This window comes from Camellia sinensis, chromosome 14 (assembly GCF_055761805.1).
Source record: "Camellia sinensis isolate YWXY chromosome 14, ASM5576180v1, whole genome shotgun sequence".
In the NCBI taxonomy this organism is placed as follows: Eukaryota; Viridiplantae; Streptophyta; class Magnoliopsida; order Ericales; family Theaceae; genus Camellia; species Camellia sinensis.
The window spans coordinates 66,797,695-66,817,405 of NC_138974.1; the positions used below are offsets into that span (position 1 = coordinate 66,797,695).

The 19,711-nt window shown below is 38.0% G+C and overlaps 1 protein-coding gene across 6 annotated transcripts; it reads right to left on the minus strand.

Moving 5' to 3' along the window:
* Positions 1 to 12,640: 12,640 nt before the first annotated feature.
* Positions 12,641 to 19,483, minus strand: LOC145807642 (vesicle-fusing ATPase-like). Of its 6 annotated transcripts, none has more exons than XM_082906199.1 (6): positions 18,240 to 19,483; positions 17,558 to 17,611; positions 16,982 to 17,469; positions 14,027 to 14,285; positions 13,201 to 13,266; positions 12,641 to 13,085 (listed from the first exon to the last, which is right to left on the minus strand). In XM_082906199.1, the coding sequence occupies exons 1-3, from the start codon at positions 18,255 to 18,257 to the stop codon at positions 17,224 to 17,226; spliced, it is 318 nt and encodes a 105-aa protein (XP_082762325.1). In that variant the 5' UTR covers positions 18,258 to 19,483; the 3' UTR covers positions 12,641 to 13,085; positions 13,201 to 13,266; positions 14,027 to 14,285; positions 16,982 to 17,223. The 6 variants fall into 6 exon arrangements, with proteins under 6 accessions (XP_082762325.1, XP_082762321.1, XP_082762323.1 ...); XM_082906197.1 differs by having other exon boundaries at positions 12,688 to 13,085; positions 14,027 to 14,258; positions 18,240 to 19,422; XM_082906198.1 differs by having other exon boundaries at positions 12,688 to 13,085; positions 14,027 to 14,258; positions 17,558 to 17,615; positions 18,240 to 19,422.
* Positions 19,484 to 19,711: the final 228 nt, after the last annotated feature.

Sequence of the window (19,711 nt, forward strand, 5' to 3'; positions counted from 1 at the left end):
TGGTTAAATAATTTGTTTTGCCGTGTCCATGGTTCAGAAAAGCCTTTGGTTATCTCATCAAAAGGATCGAGTGAGGACTACCCTGGTTGTACTGATTTGTGTAGACATTTGAATGGAATATATTACTTATTCAAGAAAATAAATTAGTGATTGGGATTTTTTTGAGCAAATAATATACTAGTAATCATAGACAAGAGTCATGACTCAAATAAACAACACATATTGCTAACACCTTGAAATATTTTTCAAATGAAACAATACGAGAGGGTAAAGATGACGAAGAAGATGAAGAACTTGACATACTTGATGATGATATGGATCATGATATGGATCCTAATATAGATTATGATATGTAGTTTTTGTTTTGTGTTTTCTATATGGACATATGTTTTTTATGCATTACATGCTTAAGTTATATTTTGCTTTGTCTCTTCAAGTAAATATTCTGCTTTATATTTAACTAGGTTTTTGTGACAACCCTCATACTGTTTACCGATTAATGACTGATTAACTGCTAATTGAAGGCCTTATCGGCGGCCGAATCGGGAATTGATTGAGGTTTTATGATCCTCATAATTAATGTGATTTTATGGTATATTTATCTGAAAACTGATTAGGTATGATTAAACTAGATTAAAATGAGTTAATTACAAAAGTTTGCCGTAATTACCGTTTTGCCACCGAGTGGCCCACTACCTAGTTATGCTAGAGCCTTGCATACTTGACTCTAAACATCTCTTAAGCTCCATTTCTTGCACACAAACCGACCATAGGGAGGCGAGAGTGAGAGATTGAGTTGTTCATCTTGAGTTCTTGAAGATTTGGCTTAGACAACTTGGAGAATTGAAAGTTGATTGTTGATTTGTGGTTTTACACTTGTAATTGAAGCTCTAGGTAAGAGAATTCAACCTTTATTGATGTGTTTGAGCTTGTTTTTGCATGATTCATGTCAAAATTGAGAATTGAGCCATGATTTAGTACTAGCATGTTGTAATAGAGCATAATTCATGCATGCATGTTAGTATTGTGGGATTTTGAGTTGAGTTCATGGCAAATTGTCACATGCATGTCCATAATTTTGTAATGGTCCATGTTTTCAACTTGTTTTTGGATCAATTGGCTCCTTAGAGCATCAAATTGAAGCCTTGAATTGATTTGAATTCATGCATGTTTGCATGTTCTCCATGTTCATGAAAATGGTTTGAAATTGGGTTTGAATTAAACACCCTTGGGCTTTGATTTCTCAAAATTGAGCTTTGAATCATGTTATTCTATGTGTTTACAAATGTTTTCTGGAAATTCAGCCCAAGAGGTCGAGTTTTGAATCGTGGAAGCTTGGTTTGAGCTTGGAGGTGCAATCTGGGTTTTCCAGATTTTTGCACTTCCGCTCGAGCGGGGAATTGGGAGCTCGAGCGGAGAATCCGAGCATCCAGTATTTCTCTGCACTGTTTTACAGTCTGCTCGAGCGGATGATTGGGCGCTCGAGCGGAGTCTTGTGTCTCAAGCTCGAGCGGGCGTCGAGCGGAGATTTCACCCATCCAGTACTTTTACAGTACGCTCGAGCGAGAAAGTTGACGCTCGAGCGTGTACCTTTGTTGCATGTCCACTCGAGCGGGTAAACCGCGCTCGAGTGAGACTCTATTTTTCTGAAAAATCTGAAAATGCTTGTAACTGTGCATCTTTGCATCCTCATCCCATTCTAGGCATTCTTAGGCCTAGTTTAAGACATCTTCATGAGGGCGTAGATGTAGAACACACCGAGGCAAATTAGGGATTACGTTATTATTTTTCCCAGCTGTGTAGCTTAGTGTGTTCAATCTGTTAACTGTGTAGGGTTGGCGACTGGGGAGACACGCTCTAGCATACTGTAGCCCAAACTCTGTGAGTAACAATTGTGTAAAGATATGTTCAACTAAGAATGTTTTCTGACTGTTTAACGAAACTGTTTTCTGAAGTAATTATTGTTAATTGTTTGAATGTATGTCCTATATTCTGAAATGTATTGTGGCATCCTTAGCAACTGTTGTATACTGTTACTGCTACTGTTACAGAGATCTCTGTCGGTTCCCTCGTGGAACCACTACTGTTTACTGATTGATGGCCATCATTACTGTTCGGTCTTTAAGACCAACTGTTTACTGCTATGCTAATGGATGTACCACATATGACTAAATAACTGTTCTGACTGGAAGACTGAAGTATTGTTTAATGAACTGCTTTCATTACTGTAAGGGCATTTCATTCTTAACCTCTTTATGCATTATGTTATTCACTGGGCTTTAGCTCACTATTTATATATATATATATATGTAGGTGCTCAGCCACCAGATCGGAGCTAGGAGCGTGGGTTAGACTCCAGTTTTGTCAAGCCAGCCTTTGTGCCTCACTGCGAGGTCCCGAGTTGCCATGCTATAGCTTTGGGTTGTTTTGTTTTTCCCCCGTCTGTCTCCATACTGTTTGGATTACTGTATAGACTGTCAGCTACTAACTGTACTGTTATCAAGGGATTAGGTCCCTGTACTGTGTGACCGTAAATTTTGTATAGACTGTACTGTTTGTATGTATGAATGCATGAAAAATCTTTTGGCATACAGGCTGTCACAACTCAATGGACATTATTTATTTACTGTATTGGCTTCCGCCGGGCCCTGAACTCTATTTTACTGTACTACTGTTAAGCAGGCCTTCGGTAATCTCGGATTACTGGCCGGTTACGGTGCTAAACCCATAGGGCCGGGTTTGGGTCGTGACAGAGTGGTATCACTGCGATACTTAACAACGAGTCATACCGCAAACACGTGTCCAAATGAGCTATAGGGTGTCCTAGAAAAGTGATTAGGGCATTTCATGAACTTGAAAAGTGTGTGGCTATGTTATGACTGAATACATGTTGATGTGATAACTGTCTAAATATGCAACTGTTTATGTTACAATTGCTATAACTGTTATAACTGCTTATAGTGAAATGGACAATGCAAATGAACCTGAATCCTCATCTACCGAGGCAAGAATGGAAAGAATGATGGAACTAATAACTGCTAGACTTGAACAACAACAGAACCAACAGCCCCCTCCTCCTCCTCCTCCGGTACAGCCGGAACCTAATGCGAATGTGAATGATGGGGATATTATTGCTCTCACCCATAAATTCAGCAAGATGAAACCGCCATCCTTTCAGGGAGGACTGGAACCGCTAAAGGCTGAAGCTTGGGTGCTTGAAACAGAAAAACTATTTGAAGTGTTTCCGTGCTCAGAAGCGAATAAAGTATTGTTAGCTACCTTCACCCTACAAGAAGAAGCTAGAAGGTGGTGGATGTTGATCCGCGATACAAATACTGTTATGACTTGGGCTCAGTTCAAGGAGTCCTTCTTTGAAAAGTACTTCCCACAGTGTGTCAAGGATAGGAAAGTGACTGAATTCGAACAACTAAGACAGGGTACAATGTCTGTGGCTGAATATGATGCAAGGTTCACTGAGCTTGCCAGATATGCACCACATATGGTGGACACTGACTACAAGAATGCCAGAAAATTTGAGGGTGGCCTTAATGTTGCAATACTTGACCGAATAAGTGTTTTGAAACTACCGACTTTTGTGGGTGTTCTTGACCGGGCATTGATGGCCGAGTCGAACATTGCAGCAGTGAAACAATCTGAAACACCAACAACTGAATGGCATGGTAAAAGGCAAGGTTTCAAATTCAAGAAAGGCAAGCACAACCCGGCCAACAAGAAACAGAATACGAGGTCGACAACTAGCCCCAGCCAAGGGAATGGGTTCATTCCACCCTGCTCTATATGTGGCAACAAGCACAAAGGGGTTTGTCACAAAATATCCGGAGCCTGTTACAGATGTGGCAAAGTGGGCCACCTGGTTAGAGACTGTCCCTTCGCTCCGCAAGTTAGTAGCAAAGCTACGCCAAGCGCAGCAGCGTCAACTGTAGCACCAAAGCCTAACCCCAAAGCTACCGGGAAGGAGCCCATGAGGCAGGGCCGAGTGTTCGCCCTAGTACCGAGAGACGTGAAAAATACTGAAACCGTTGTGTCAGGTATCCTCTCTATTTGTACACAAAATGCATATGTATTGATTGATTCGGGGTCTACACACTCTTATGTATCGCATGCTTTCTCACGGAAACTGAATAGACCCTTAGAACCCATGAACTATCTGCTAGCCGTATCATCACCCGTAGGAGGATCCATAACATGTGCTTATATATACCCTGCATGTGAAATCATTGTTGGGGATATGCATCTGTTTATTGATTTACTACCATTGAACATTGATCATTTTGATGTAATATTGGGGATGGATTGGATACAAAAATATGATGCCACTATTGATTGTGTGACCAAGCAAGTTGTTTTCCGTCCACCTGGTTTGCCTGAATTTGTGTTTAATGGGAGTGGAGTAGTACCTCCTCCGTATTTGATTTCGTCAGTGAAAGCTGTTAAATTAATTAGAAAGGGGTGTAAAGGGTATCTGTGTTCTGTACTGACTGTGTCTACTGATGATAGTGTTAAAACTGATGTGAATTGTATTCCTATAGTCAGGGAATTCCCAAATGTATTTCCAGATGATCTGCCAGGGGATTTGATTGACAGGGAGATTGAATTTACCGTTGATATGATTCCGGGTACACAGCCGATATCAAACGCTCCTTACGGAATGGCCTCAACTAAACTGAAGGAGTTGAAAGTGCAATTGCAAGAACTGTTAGACAAGAAGTTTATCAGGCCCAGTACTTCACCGTGGGGTGCACCGGTTTTGTTTGTAAAGAAGAAAGATGGCTCGCTGAGACTGTGCATTGATTACCGTGAATTGAACAAGGTAACTGTGAAAAATAAATACCCATTGCCACATATTGATGATTTATTTGATCAGTTACAGGGTGCACAAGTGTTTTCCAAGATTGATCTCAGATTGGGGTATCATCAACTGAAGGTTAAACCGGAAGACATTGATAAAACTGCTTTTAGAACGAGGTATGGCCATTATAAATTTTTAGTTATGCCATTCGGAGTCACGAATGCCCCTGCTGCTTTTATGGACCTCATGAACAGAATTTTTAAACCATACCTTGATGATTTCATTGTAGTATTTATTGATGACATATTGATTTACTCCAAAAGTATAGAACAACATGAACATCATCTGAGACTTACCCTGCAGACCCTAAGAGAACAGAAACTGTATGCTAAACTGTCTAAATGTGAATTTTGACTTGACCATGTTATGTTTTTGGGGCATGTTGTTAGCAAAAATGGAATTTCTGTTGATCCGCAGAAAATTGAAGCTGTAGTGAACTGGCCTAGACCAACAAATGTGACTGAAGTCCGAAGCTTTTTGGGATTGGCTGGATATTACAGAAGATTTGTCAAAGATTTCTCCAAAATTGCTTTACCATTGACTCAACTAACTCAGAAGGGGATATCATTTGACTGGACTGACCAAAGAGAATCGGCTTTCCAGGAGTTGAAAACTCGATTAGTGACTGCACCTGTTCTGACCTTACCTTCAGGTACGGATGGTTACACTGTGTTTAGTGATGCTTCTCATAAGGGTTTGGGATGTGTTTTAATGCAGAATGAGAGAGTAATCGCCTATGCTTCCCGACAACTGAGATGGCACGAAAAGAACTATCCGACCCATGATCTGGAACTTGCTGCGGTGGTGTTTGCACTGAAAATTTGGCGTCACTATCTGTATGGAGCGACATGTGAAGTATACACCGACCACAAGAGCTTAAAATATTTCTTCACACAGAAGGAACTAAATATGAGACAGCACAGATGGCTAGAACTGATCAAAGACTACGATCTACAAATTCTGTACCATCCGGGAACAGCCAATACTGTTGCCGATGCATTGAGCCGAAAGTCAATTGCCAACTTTGCTTGTTTGCTCACCGGACAAAAAGAGCTGCTTGGTGACCTTGAAAAATTTGAAATTGAAGTTGTTTTGAGAGAACAAGGTGGAACGCTAGCCGCTATTTCTGCTCAACCAGCCTTGATAAAAGAAATTAAAGGGAAACAGCAACAGGATGACTTCTTGAAAAAGATCATCGAAGAAAAAGAGTCTAAGCCGAGACTGGGTTTCAAATTCGAGAACAATGTACTGAAATTTCAAGAGAGACTGTGTGTGCCGAATAACACTGAACTGAAAAGAAGAGTTCTGCAAGAGGGCCACAATTCAAAATTGTCTATCCACTCAGGGAATACGAAAATGTACCAAGATCTGAAACAGAATTTTTGGTGGCTGGGAATGAAGAAAGAAATTGCCGACTTTGTGTCCAAATGTCTTCATTGCCAACAAGTCAAAAAGGAACATCAACGACCTGCCGGATTATTGCAACCCCTACCCATACTAGAGTGGAAATGGGAGCATATCACGATGGATTTTATCGTTGGGTTACCTCGCTCCAGAAAAGGTATGGATTCAATTTGGGTTATTGTTGATAGACTAACCAAATCTGCTCACTTCTTACCTGTCAAGACAATCTATAATGCGGACAAATTGGCTGTTATCTATATTGATGAAATTGTGAGACTGCATGGAGTGCCTGTGTCTATTGTTTCTGATAGAGATTCAAAGTTTACATCGAGGTTCTGGCAAAGCCTATAGACTGCATTGGGTACCGAACTGAGGCGGAGTAGTGCTTATCATCCTCAGACAGATGGCCAGTCAGAAAGGACCATCCAGACTCTGGAGGATTTACTGAGAATGTGTGTCCTTGATTTTTAGGGAAACTGGGAAGGCCATTTGTCATTGGCTGAATTCGCCTACAACAACAGCTACCATTCGAGTATTGGTATGGCGCCTTTCGAGGCGTTGTATGGCAGAAAATGTAGATCTCCGATTTGCTGGGCAGAAGTTGGAGATGGGCCTTTGCTTGGGCCCGAGATCGTATATGAGACGACTGGAAAGATAAAACTGATACAGCAAAGACTGAAAACTGCACAGAGTAGACAGAAAAGTTATGCGGATGTTAGAAGACGGGACAGAGAGTATGAAGTGGGTGATCACGTTTTTGTGAAAGTGACACCAATGAAAGGCCAGACTCGTTTTGGAGTCAAAGGCAAGTTAGAGCCAAGATACGTCGGACCATATGAGATTATTGAGAAAATTAATCCGGTGGCGTATCGAGTTGCGCTTCCTCCTGAAATGGAGCATATGCATAACGTCTTCCACATTTCTATGTTGAGAGACTATCTCCGGGATCCTTTTCATATAATAGAGCCTACTCGTGTAGTGCTGAGTGATGACTACACTTACGAGAAACGTCCTATACAGATTGTAAACAGACGGATCAAGAAACTGAGAAACAAAGAGATCCCGCTAGTGAAAGTCGACTGGCAAAACCATAGTGGCGTGTATGCCACTTGGGAAAGGGAAGATGACATGGCTAAAAGATATCCTGAACTGTTTCCACTGAATCCTATTTTCTTCCAGAACGAAGGTAACTCGAGTTTAAAGGACTAAACTCTTTATAAGGAGGGGAGACTGTGACAACCCTCAAACTGTTTACCGATTAATGACTGATTAACTGTTAATTGAAGGCCTTATCGGCGACTGAATCGGGAATTGATTGAGGTTTTATGATCCTCATAATTAATGTGATTTTATGGTATATTTATCTAAAAACTGATTAGGTATGATTAAACTAGATTAAAATGAGTTAATTGCAAAAGTTTGCCGTAATTACCGTTTTGCCACCAAGTGGCCCACTACCTAGTTATGCTAGAGCCTTGCATACTTGACTCTAAACATCTCTTAAGCTACATTTCTTGCACACAAACCGACCATAGGGAGGCGAGAGTGAGAGATTGAGTTGTTCATCTTGAGTTCTTGAAGATTTGGCTTAGACAACTTGGAGAATTCAAAGTTGATTGTTGATTTGTGGTTTTACACTTGTAATTGAAGCTCTAGGTAAGAGAATTCAACCTTTATTGATGTGTTTGAGCTTGTTTTTGCATGATTCATGTCAAAATTGAGAATTGAGCCATGATTTAGTGCTAGCATGTTGTAATAGAGCATAATTCATGCATGCATGTTAGTATTGTGGGATTTTGAGTTGAGTTCATGGCAAATTGTCACATGCATGTCCATAATTTTGTAATGGTCCATGTTTTCAACTTGTTTTTAGATCAATTGGCTCCTTAGAACATCAAATTGAAGCCTTGAATTGATTTGAATTCATGCATGTTTGCATGTTCTCCATGTTCATGAAAATGGTTTGAAATTGGGTTTGAATTAAACACCCTTGGGCTTTGATTTCTCAAAATTGAGCTTTGAATCATGTTATTCTATGTGTTTACAAATGTTTTCTAGAAATTCAGCCCAAGAGGTCGAGTTTTGAATCGTGGAAGCTTGGTTTGAGCTTGGAGGTGCAATCTGGGTTTTCCAGATTTTTGCACTTCCGCTCGAGCGGGGAATTGGGAGCTCGAGCGGAGAATCCGAGCATCCAGTATTTCTCTGCACTGTTTTACAGTCCGCTCGAGCGGATGATTGGGCGCTCGAACAGAGTCTTGTGTCTCAAGCTCGAGCGGGCGTCGAGCGGAGATTTCACCCATCCAGTACTTTTACAGTACGCTCGAGCGAGAAAGTTGACGCTCGAGCGTGTACCTTTGTTGCATGTCCGCTCGAGCGGGTAAACCGCGCTCGAGCGGGACTCTATTTTTCTGAAAAATCTGAAAATGCTTGTAACTGTGCATCTTTGCATCCTCATCCCATTCTAGGCATTCTTAGGCCTAGTTTAAGACATCTTCATGAGGGCGTAGATGTAGAACACACCGAGGCAAATTAGGGATTACGTTATTATCTTTCCCAGCTGTGTAGCTTAGTGTGTTCAATCTGTTAACTGTGTAGGGTTGGCGACTGGGGAGACACGCTCTAGCATACTGTAGCCCAAACTCTGTGAGTAACAATTGTGTAACGATATGTTCAACTAAGAATGTTTTCTGACCGTTTAACGAAACTGTTTTCTGAAGTAATTATTGTTAATTGTTTGAATGTATGTCCTATATTCTGAAATGTATTGTGGCATCCTTAGCAACTGTTGTATACTGTTACTGCTACTGTTACAGAGATCTCTGTCGGTTCCCTCGTAGAACCACTACTGTTTACTGATTGATGGCCATCATTACTGTTCGGTCTTTAAGACCTACTATTTACTGTTATGCTAATGGATGTACCACATATGACTGAATAACTGTTCTGACTGGAAGACTGAAGTATTGTTTAATGAACTGCTTTCATTACTGTAAGGGCATTTCATTCTTAACCTCTTTACGCATTATGTTATTCACTGGGCTTTGGCTTACTGTTTATATATATATATATATATATGTAGGTGCTCAGCCACCAGATCGGAGCTAGGAGCGTGGGTTAGACTCCAGTTTTGTCAAGCCAGCCTTTGTGCCTCACTGCGAGGTCCCGAGTTGCCATGCTATGGCTTTGGGGTGTTTTGTTTTTCCCCCGTCTGTCTCCATACTGTTTGGATTACTGTATAGACTGTCAGCTACTAACTGTACTGTTATCAAGGGATTAGGTCCCTGTACTGTGTGACCGTAAATTTTGTATAGACTGTACTGTTTGTATGTATGAATGCATGAAAAATCTTTTGGCATACAGACTGTCACAGCTCAATGGACATTATTTATTTACTGTATTGGCTTCCGCCGGGCCCTGAACTCTGTTTTACTGTACTACTGTTAAGCAGGCCTTCGGTAATCTCGGATTACTGGCCGATTACGGTGCTAAACCCATAGGGCCGGGTTTGGGTCGTGACAGTTTTCTAGCGAAACAGAAGCTAACGAAGTACGAAAAGGAAAGAAACAAGACAATCAAGAAGAATAATAAGAAAATCAATACTATACAAGTGAAGCGTATAACAGCTTCTTTGATGGGTTCTATGCAGCCCAATCATGTCAATAAGAAGGGAAAGAATATTAGGGTTGAGGTAGATTACGATGAGTACATACCATCAGATCATAGGCATGATACTGATGATGAGTCCTTTAAAAGTGTTGACGATGAGGTACTATATGAATGATATCTAATTTTTGTTATTATGTCTCGTAACTATATATTCATTAATGATGCTTTATTAATTCTATCTTTATATATCCATATACATATCTTTACATATCCGTTGTTATGTATTTGTTGTTTATGCTTTTGTACTATGCTTTTCATGGCTTACCAATGTCACCAAAACGATTGGCGCAGTCATCTCTTATAGCACAGAAACATGAAATTCAAGCACAAAAAGAGGAAATTCAAGCACAAAGCAATGTGATAGCGAAGATGAATGAGACAAGTGAGGAGCATTTGAAGATGACATCAAGCATCATGGAGTTTCTTAAAAAATAAGGTTTCAATAAATAATTTAGAGGAGGCATCCCATGAACTCATAGATCACCTTTTTGGTAAGCCTATCTTATTTTATCTTTTCATTTTCCTCATATTTGTTAGTATATACTGGTTAAAGCATAGCAGTTTAAGAAAGTCAACCTCTCATATCCACTTGTAGTTGTAGTCATATCAAATGTTGTAGATCCAATTGGAATCAACAGTAACAAGCTAATGTGTGAGCCTATAACATTATCTGATCTAAGATTTTTAGCATCAAAATTGCAGTATTGCCATATTGAACATTGTTTTTTTGTGTATGTTGAAGATGGATCATATTAATAGAAATCACTTAGCATACCTACTGTTGTCTGGTCCTATTTCATATTAATAGAAATCACTTAGCATACCTACAAGGGACAAACCTTCCAATGGGGTCCTAGAAATTTTGGTTATTTAAGTTGATGACAATACCTCCAGATGGTGGGAGTTTGGCTGGCTAATCATTGGTTTCACACTTGGGTAGGGTACCCTAGGAGGCATCATAAAAATAAAGACATCGATCATTGCTTGCAATTTTCAATTGGTAGCATTTTTTCCCCCCTTCTCTGTTTTTTCACTGCATACATTTGCATACCGTAAAAAGTTATTTTATTAAATAATATATAGACTCATGTTATTTCTATATCTCCTGTAATATTTTACAACTCTATACAATTCCAAACATCATTACAAATTCGTTTCTTATTCTATAGAATACAAATTACATTGCAAATTCTAACATATATACACTATTAGTTTTGAAGCTAAATTCTCAAGTAATTCAGATTTCCTTTACAAAGAGAAATACAAATGGCATGACCTCATCCTAAAAACTAAATACAAACAAGATCCCCTAAATACCAACAAGTTACCAAAAGACATCACATGTTTGTCTTGCATAATTTAGAGACTTGCAAGCTTTGAATTGTAATAAACCTTCTACTTCTGGATGTCTAGTAAGATCTACTCCTAGCTATCCTTCCTGTACATCCTTGATAATATTTTCCTTGTTTATTTTCTTTGCAGATTGATTTTCGATGATGTTTGGAAGCATACTTGCAAATCAAGATCAAGTGTTGAATTTTATTTTATTTTTTGAATTGATACATAGTTCTAGTTGTAAATTAAGATCAAGTGTTATTTTTATTTTATTTTTTTGTGGACAACACGTTGGTTCATTTTTGGATTTGCTATAATGGTTTTCATGGATATATTTTGATTTATAATATAAATTGTTTAGCGAATTTTTTGTGTGGAGTAGTGTATATTAGCTAGTGAATTTCTTAGTACATTTAGAAGGCGATTGGGATATGAGCAGGCATATTTGTGAAATAATAATTTAAAATGAAATATAAAATATGGAACAAGTTTAGTGACGAATTTTTTCGTCATCTATACTTGTTATTATGACAAAGTGATTATTCGTCACTAATAAATATTTTTTGTGACAAAATTTATCGCAGCTTATATATGAAAGTTTTCATTGATTTTGTTGTTTGGTGATTAAAAATTTCGTCACGTGTACATATTTTTGTTACGAAATATATTTCGTCACCCATGTCTGACTTTTGGAGACGAAAAATTTCGTCACCTTTACATCTTATTGTGATGAAATTATTTTCTCATCAATGATCAACATGTGTGACAAATGTATTCGTCAACTAAAATTATAAATATGGTATTGAATAATTATTTGGTGACGAAAATGAGGATTTTTGGTGACAAAATGTTGTCTTATCCACTACAAGAATGAACACTTTTGGCAACAAAAAAATTGGTCGCTAAAAGTCAATTTTTGGTCGGCAAAAGTTATCCGCGACCAATTTTTTTGGTCGCTACTTTGGTCGCCAATTGAGGGTCGGCAAAAGTAATTCGCGACCAAAATTGTAGTTGGTCGGCAAAAGTTGGATTTGCCGACTAAATTTTTTGTTGCTAAATATTTAATTACCGCGACTAATTTATTTTGTCGCCAAAACACTTTGGTCGCGAAAAGTGATATTTTTCCGACCAAATTTCTTAATCGCCAATTGTCACATTTCGCGACCAAAAAAATTGGTCGCCAATTTTTACTTTTCGCGACCAAAACTTTTGGTCGGCAAAAGTGAGTTTCCACGACCAAGAGCTGTTTTGGTCGACAATAGATGTATTTTTTGCGACCAAGACTCTTGGTCGGCAATTGTCATTTTTTGCGAAAAAAAATTATTTTGGATGTCGCGACTAATAAATTGGTTGCCAAAGCAGGAAAACAATGCACCTGTAATTCCTAATAATTCATTCAATCCATAATAAACCTATAATTTTAAAGCATCATTCAAATTAACTGAATCATTAACATTCGACACAATACATAATTCATTAACATTCAACACAATACAACTATTCTAAGTTTTCATTCACAAGTCACATCCATCTAGCATAACAATTTGAAACATAACTATTTGTTATCCATGCGCAGCTATCAACAAATAAAACTACTAATATTTGTTATCCATTCACATCCATCCAAAAATATTTAATCCTCCCAAAAATGCTCATACTGCCAAGTAGTCTTGTACAATTTAGCTTCGTGAACTTGTTAAGAAATATGTTGGGGAGGGTGCTCGTCTGGTTCGTGAACTTTTGATCCACTTTTCAATAATGGCCCCATCCCAATCAGCAAAACATTGTTCAGTGACTCAACACCATCTATCTAAACAGCAAGTAATTTTCAATCAGTTCCTGAAATTTGTTAGCCTGGTGTACCTTTACCATAGTGACATTTTCCTACTAATATTACAGAGAAGGTGAAATACAGTTAAACCAACCTTTGTTAGGAGCTGGTTGACAATGCTATCATGAACTCCAATACCGTCTCTAGTTGAACCTCTTGACTGCAAGAGCAAGCCAAAGAATAAATTGCATAACCAAATAATCAAACTGTTATAGCAATAACAAATTATCTTAATTTATTGGATAACATAACACCAGAAGAGATTGCAGAATGGCTAACAATTACATGGCTCATTAGAACACTGAAAACATAAATAAATCCAATAGTAAAAGACAGTTATCAAAAATACTAATCAATTATTAGCTACAAAGTACAAGTATCTTAACAAACTTGACTCAAAATCAAAAGGCCTTTTTGGACAATTCATAAACTTGACCTATCATGAAAAATATTTAATAACATCAACTAAATCAAAATAGACGTTGGGACCTAATTTGCAGATTGAGCAATGAAATTAAAAACTAGTTGTTGGCAAATGCAAGTCCTCAGAAGTGTGAATGTTAACAAGACTTGTCAGACAAGCTCTCGAAAGTATGACGTTCTCTGGACTACATTGATATAATGTAAAAACATTTATTTCAGGATTCGGATTGTTTGCTCAATCTAAAAATCAAACATTCAAATCATTACTCAACAGTTCTTTTATGATGAAGCAACAGTTGAATGTGCACTTCAACAAAACTCTTTTTCTTCATAGGAAAAGCAAAAGGGAAGAGAACCCAAAAAATTCCATTCATTATATAACCACCAAAACTTATACTCAGCGACCCCATGCCAAATAATAGCAGCTAATTGTTCTGCCAACCCACAATTTCAAGAAACAGTGAGAAACATTCAACTAAAATTTTGAGAGCTCCTACCTTACAAATTGCATCAATTTCATCAAATATGATAACATGCAAGTCACTTTGATCCCTTGAAAAGAAGAAATGAAAGCATTAGACATAAAAGGGAACGACCAAAAGTAACTTTAGCCAGTGTAGCCCTCTTACCTTGAGTTCTCTGGTCCTGTTCAGCATCAGCAAATAAATCTCTCACATTCTTCTCAGTTTCACCAACAAATTTGCTTAACACTTCAGGCCCATTGACGATCTAGAGTTCAAAGAATCATTAATTGTACTATAGAAGACATTAGTGATCTAGTGTTTAATTAGAATGCATCTGCATTGTGGCATGCACAAAAAGGCATTCTCCCACATGCAGGATGCAGGTTAACAGTAACTGAGCATAAGAATAGGGTAGTGAACTTTCACAACCACGTGTACAAAGATCTGAAGAAGGCCATCCTGTAATAACCCTCACCACTGCTTACTGATAAACACTGATTACCGTTAAACTGAACTGATTATGACTGATAACTGAACTGATTAAAGTACTGAATTGAACTGACTGACTGAAAACTGGAACTGAATCGACTGAGTATGTATGTTAATTTGTATTCTATCTGTTTGATTGATTATTTGATCTGTTCACGTTTTATGTTTAAACTGCTAATTGAAGGCCTTATCGGCGGCCGAACCGGGAATTGATTGATGTTTTATGATCCTCATAATTAATGTGAATTTATGGTGTATCTACCTGAAAACTTGATTAGGTATGACTAAATTAGATTAAATATTGATCAATTGCATAAGTTTGACTTAATTACCAAACTAGCCTTAGTGGCCACTCAATATATAACATCTTGAAGCCTCATTGCACTCATACGTACACATTTCATCAGCTCATCCCTTAGACTCAACCGACCAAGTAGAGAGAGAGAGAGAATTGAGTTGATCTTGGATTCATCTTGAAGAATTGCTTGGTAATTGAAGTATTGGTTTCATAAATGAGCTCCTAGTCTTGCATTGGAGACTTAAGGTAGAGTAATTGCCCTCTTTTTTATCTTGTTCTTGCATGATTCATGTCTAAATTGAGAATTGAGCCATGATTTAGTTCTAGCATGTTGAAATAGAGCATAATTCATGCATGCATGTTAGTATTGTGGGATTTTGAGTTGAGTTCATGGCTAATTGTCACATGCATGTCCATAAGTTTGTAATGGTCCATGTTTTCAACTTGTTTTTGGATCAATTGGCTCCTTAGAGCATCAAATTGAAGCTTTGAATTGATTTGAATTCATGCATGTTTGCATGTTCACATTGTTCATGAAAATGGTTTGAAATTGAGTTTGAATTAAACACCCTTGGGCTTTGATTTCTTAAAATCGAGCTTTGAACCATGTCATTCTATATGTTTACAAGTGTTTTCTGGAAATTCAACCCAAGAGGATCGGTTTTGATGCATTTAAACCTGGTTTTGGCTTGGAGGTGCAATCTGGAATTCCCAGATTTTGCACTCCCGCTCGAGCGGGGAAATTGGCACTCGAGCGGAGAATCCGAGCATCCAGTATTTCTCTGCACTGTTTTACAGTCCGCTCGAGCTGAGGATTGGGCGCTCGAGCGGAGTCGTGTGTCTCAAGCTCGAGCGGGCGTCGAGCGTCCGTCGAGCGGAGATTCCACCCATCCAGCACTTTTGACTGTTTTTGCAGAACGCTCGAGCGGGTAATTATACGCTCGAGCGGGTACCTTTGTCTGCATGTCCGCTCGAGCATGACCTCTGTTTTCTGAAAATTCTGAAAATGCTTTTAAAAGTGCATCTTTGCATCCTCATCCCATCCTAGGCATTCTTAGGCCTAGTTTAAGACATTTTATTGAGGATATAGATGTAGAACACACCGAGGCAAATTAGGGATTAAGTTATTATCTTTCCCAGCTGTGTAGCTTAGTGTGTTCAATCTGTTAACTATATAGGGTTGGCGACTGGGGAGGCACGCTCTAGCTTACTGTAGCCCAGAACTCTGTGAGTAACGATTGTGTAAAGATATGTTCAAAAATGATTATTTTCTGAACAACTGAACTGTACTGTTTTCTGAACTGATTACTGTTAACTGAATGAATGTATGTCCTATATTCTGAACTGTATTGTGGCATCCTTAGCACCCACTGTTTACTGTTACTGTGACAGAATTCTCTATCGGTTCCCTCGTTGGAACCACTACTGATACTGACTGATGGCCATCATTTGCTGCTCGGTCTTTTAAGACCTACTGTTTACTGTACTGTTATGCTAATGGATGTACCACATATGACTGTACTGACTGAACGACTGAAATACTGATTTAATGAATTGTTTTCATTACTGTAAGGACATTCATTCTTAACCCCTTTACGCATTATGTTATTCGCTGGGCTTTAGCTCACTGCTCATATATATATGTAGGTGTTCAAGCACCAGACCGCGGCTAGGAGCGTCAGGGTTACTCCAGTTTTGTCAGCCAGCCTATGTGCCTCACTGCGAGGTTCCGAGCCTATCATGCTAAGGCTTAGGGGTGTTTTAGAATTCCCCCTTCTATACTGTCTTACTGTTTGTATAGACCGAATGTTTACTGTACTATTATGTAAGGGATGGAGTCCCTAGTCTGAATGATTGTAAATAATGTGCATACTGTCCTGTACTGGTTATGTATATATATGTGAAAAGTCTTTTTGCATACAGACTGTCACAGCTCATTGGACATTGTTTATTTACTGCTTTGGCTTCCGCCAGGCCCTGTACTCTGTTTTACTGTTCTACTGTTCTGCAGGCCTTCGGTAATCTCGGATTACTGGCCGGTTACGGTGCTAAACCCATAGGGCTGGGTTTGGGTCGTGGCACATCCTCATTAAGGAAAAGATGAACAGAAAAAGAAAAATATACAATGGAAACAAAAAGAAAATAACATCCAGCAAGAAAATGGGAAGGCAAGTAAGCATACTGCAAGAATGATAAATTACCTTCATTCCACTGGAGTTCGATGCTTGAAAGACAATATATGTGTCAGGCGAAATCATCCCTCTTTCCATACTGTTTGATTTTACTTGCCCCTCCACACCAGCCTGATTAACAGTGAAAATATAACCATTGCCATGATACTCAATTGTTACCCTCCGTCCTGTTGTCATAACCTGCATGGCATCTACCCACATGAAGGCAAGCTCAATTGCTTCCCCATCTTGCTCATCTACCCACATGACTGCTACTCTGCTGAATGAACACAAATATGTGTTTGAAAATATAGCAAACTTCCAAGACTTGATTGAAACAGAAATGTAAAGTACCTTGAGTCCTCAATCACACAAATATAACGGAGCACATTGCCATTTGAAGAAGCCCTTTCAACCCTCTCTTGGATGCCTTTATCGAGCAGTGGAAGGCCATTCGCCAAAAAATCTTCAACATGCATTATATTTGGTCCCATTTCTTCAGGATACAAGCTTTCAACCTACAAGATTAGTAGAAACTACATATAAATCTGGTCATACTTGATTTGAAAGTGGAGATATACAAGTATATCATCTCAATGTCCAAACCTTTATGTTGTCCAAGTCAATCCGCTGACCAAGAAGTCGAGCAAGGATCAAAGCCTGTCTTCAAATAGAAAAACTAGTGATCAATACATGACATATTGCAACATATCTTAAAACTATCTCAAATAAAACTACGTAGTGTTTTGTATTATCTACTTCATTAGTGACAAGGTTTCATCAGAAGAGGATAAAAATAATAATTTGAATTAGTTTTGAAGTTAGAGGATTGCCCATTGAACAAGAACTACTAGATTTTTTAAACTTGCAAATCAACTACTTCAAGGATATCATCACTCTGAACAATATTGAGATTGCTTCATATTTTGCACAAGTCAAACAGGAAACAAGTAGGAGATCTCAGTTGCTAGAATGCCAGTCAAACCATAATTTTTGTTTATAAGCCAGAACTACTCCAAATTGAGTAGTATAACAGTTGCTGCACACTTGTCACTAATCAAATTCTTCCAATCTGTACAACACACTAGGTGTCACATTACACAAGTAAAACATTAAAGTTAATAATAGAACTAAGCCTTCCGCAAATGTGTACCATTTAGTAAAAATATGTTTATGATGTATCCTCAAACAGAATACTTTCTTGAAATTAGTTTCACCTCAGCTAAATGCAGGTGATTTTATGGAAGGAGGGCAGGGGTCAACAAATTCCTGGAAAAAAAATACAAACCTTTCTTGCTACATCCATCCCGTTGAGATCGTCACGAGGATCTGCGAGAATAAATATGAAATCAAATTAAGCATTTCTTTAATCAAAAGTATTTCTCTTAAAATTCTAGAACAATCTTACAAAAGAATAGAACTAAATACAGTAACACAATGATCAAACTGTAATTAGATGCCATCAATGAATCTAGATTTTTCAAGCAGCATCCGCAGGTAAAGTAAAATCATTGAGATACCATTAAAGTAAATGAAAGTCGTAACAACCATAGTATAGAAACAACTCTGCTATTCAATGAAACAAACCTAGTTTAATATAACATCATCAATTATGGCCAAAATTCCTATATTGGCCTAATATGTTGATGCATTTGTGAAAAACATATATATGCACACATCAAAACATATATAGGGAGATTCAATTTCTGCTGACATCCCTTTGTAAATCCAACTACAATCTTCTATTTCTTTCTAGACCATGGTGCATCCTTACGAATGTGTATCTAGCTGGTCTGTTATAAACTGTCAACCATATATGAAATTAACAACAATAAATTTTTAAATATATATATATATAGAAAACACACAAACAAAAGCATACAAAACTAATTTTAACACACAACTAATAAACAAAATTGAAATTAGAAAGTGCATTTCAGTTATGTTTACATGCATCAACTGCAAAGTACACATTTATTCTGTGTATCTTCAAAAAGAAATCTGGAACTTCACCACAATTTAACATAAAAAACACATGTTGGCTTTAGCAATTCTACAAAGTAGCACTCCGGTGTGATTTATGCAAGACTCTTTCACAATAAGACAGGGATTCCTCAATGTCATTCAGATTTTTATTCAAACTTCAAAGTACAGAAACAGAACATAGCACAAAAAGATTCCCCAAAGGAAAACAAACCATGGGGCTCAAAAGGACATTAATTGTAGGGAAAAAAGAAGTTTTTTAAAGGAATTTTCCTTTTCACATGCACATATGGAAAGAGAAAAGCGAGCAGAAAAATGAAAGCAAGGAGAAGAAAAAGAAGAGAGGGAACCACAGATAAAGAGCTCAATTGCGAAATCATTTTTTTATTTGGGTTAATTATAGAGTAAAGCTAACCTAGAAAGTAAGTACCCAAATCATATCATACCCAGTAGGATAACATGCAAGGCCTGAAATTTTTTCTATACACAAGCTACTAAAATCACAAATACATAGCAATATTTTATCGAAGATCCCTAATAGGCCAGGGTGTAGATTTTGGAAAGATTGTAGTGTCCGGCACCATAATTCATTCCAAAATGCAATACTTCATCTATTTATTTGTTAATAATGGACCAAAATGCAATAATTCATTCCAAATCCAAACACCATGTGCACATGTAGGACCCACTATATTCAGAAAATAATGAGACCACCATTATTTTTGGAAAAGATGGGACCTACATGAACACACGATGCTTGCTGTGTGAATCCATGAA

Coding starts and splice junctions, on each gene's coding strand:
- LOC145807642 (XM_082906195.1), bottom strand. CDS start 17,218: ATGTGGGTAGATGAGCAAGATGGGGAAGCAATTGAGCTTGCCTTCATG. Junction 14,259..16,981: donor CGAACTCCAGTGGAATGAAG/GTAATTTATCAT, acceptor TTTGAACTCTAG/ATCGTCAATGGGCCTGAAGT.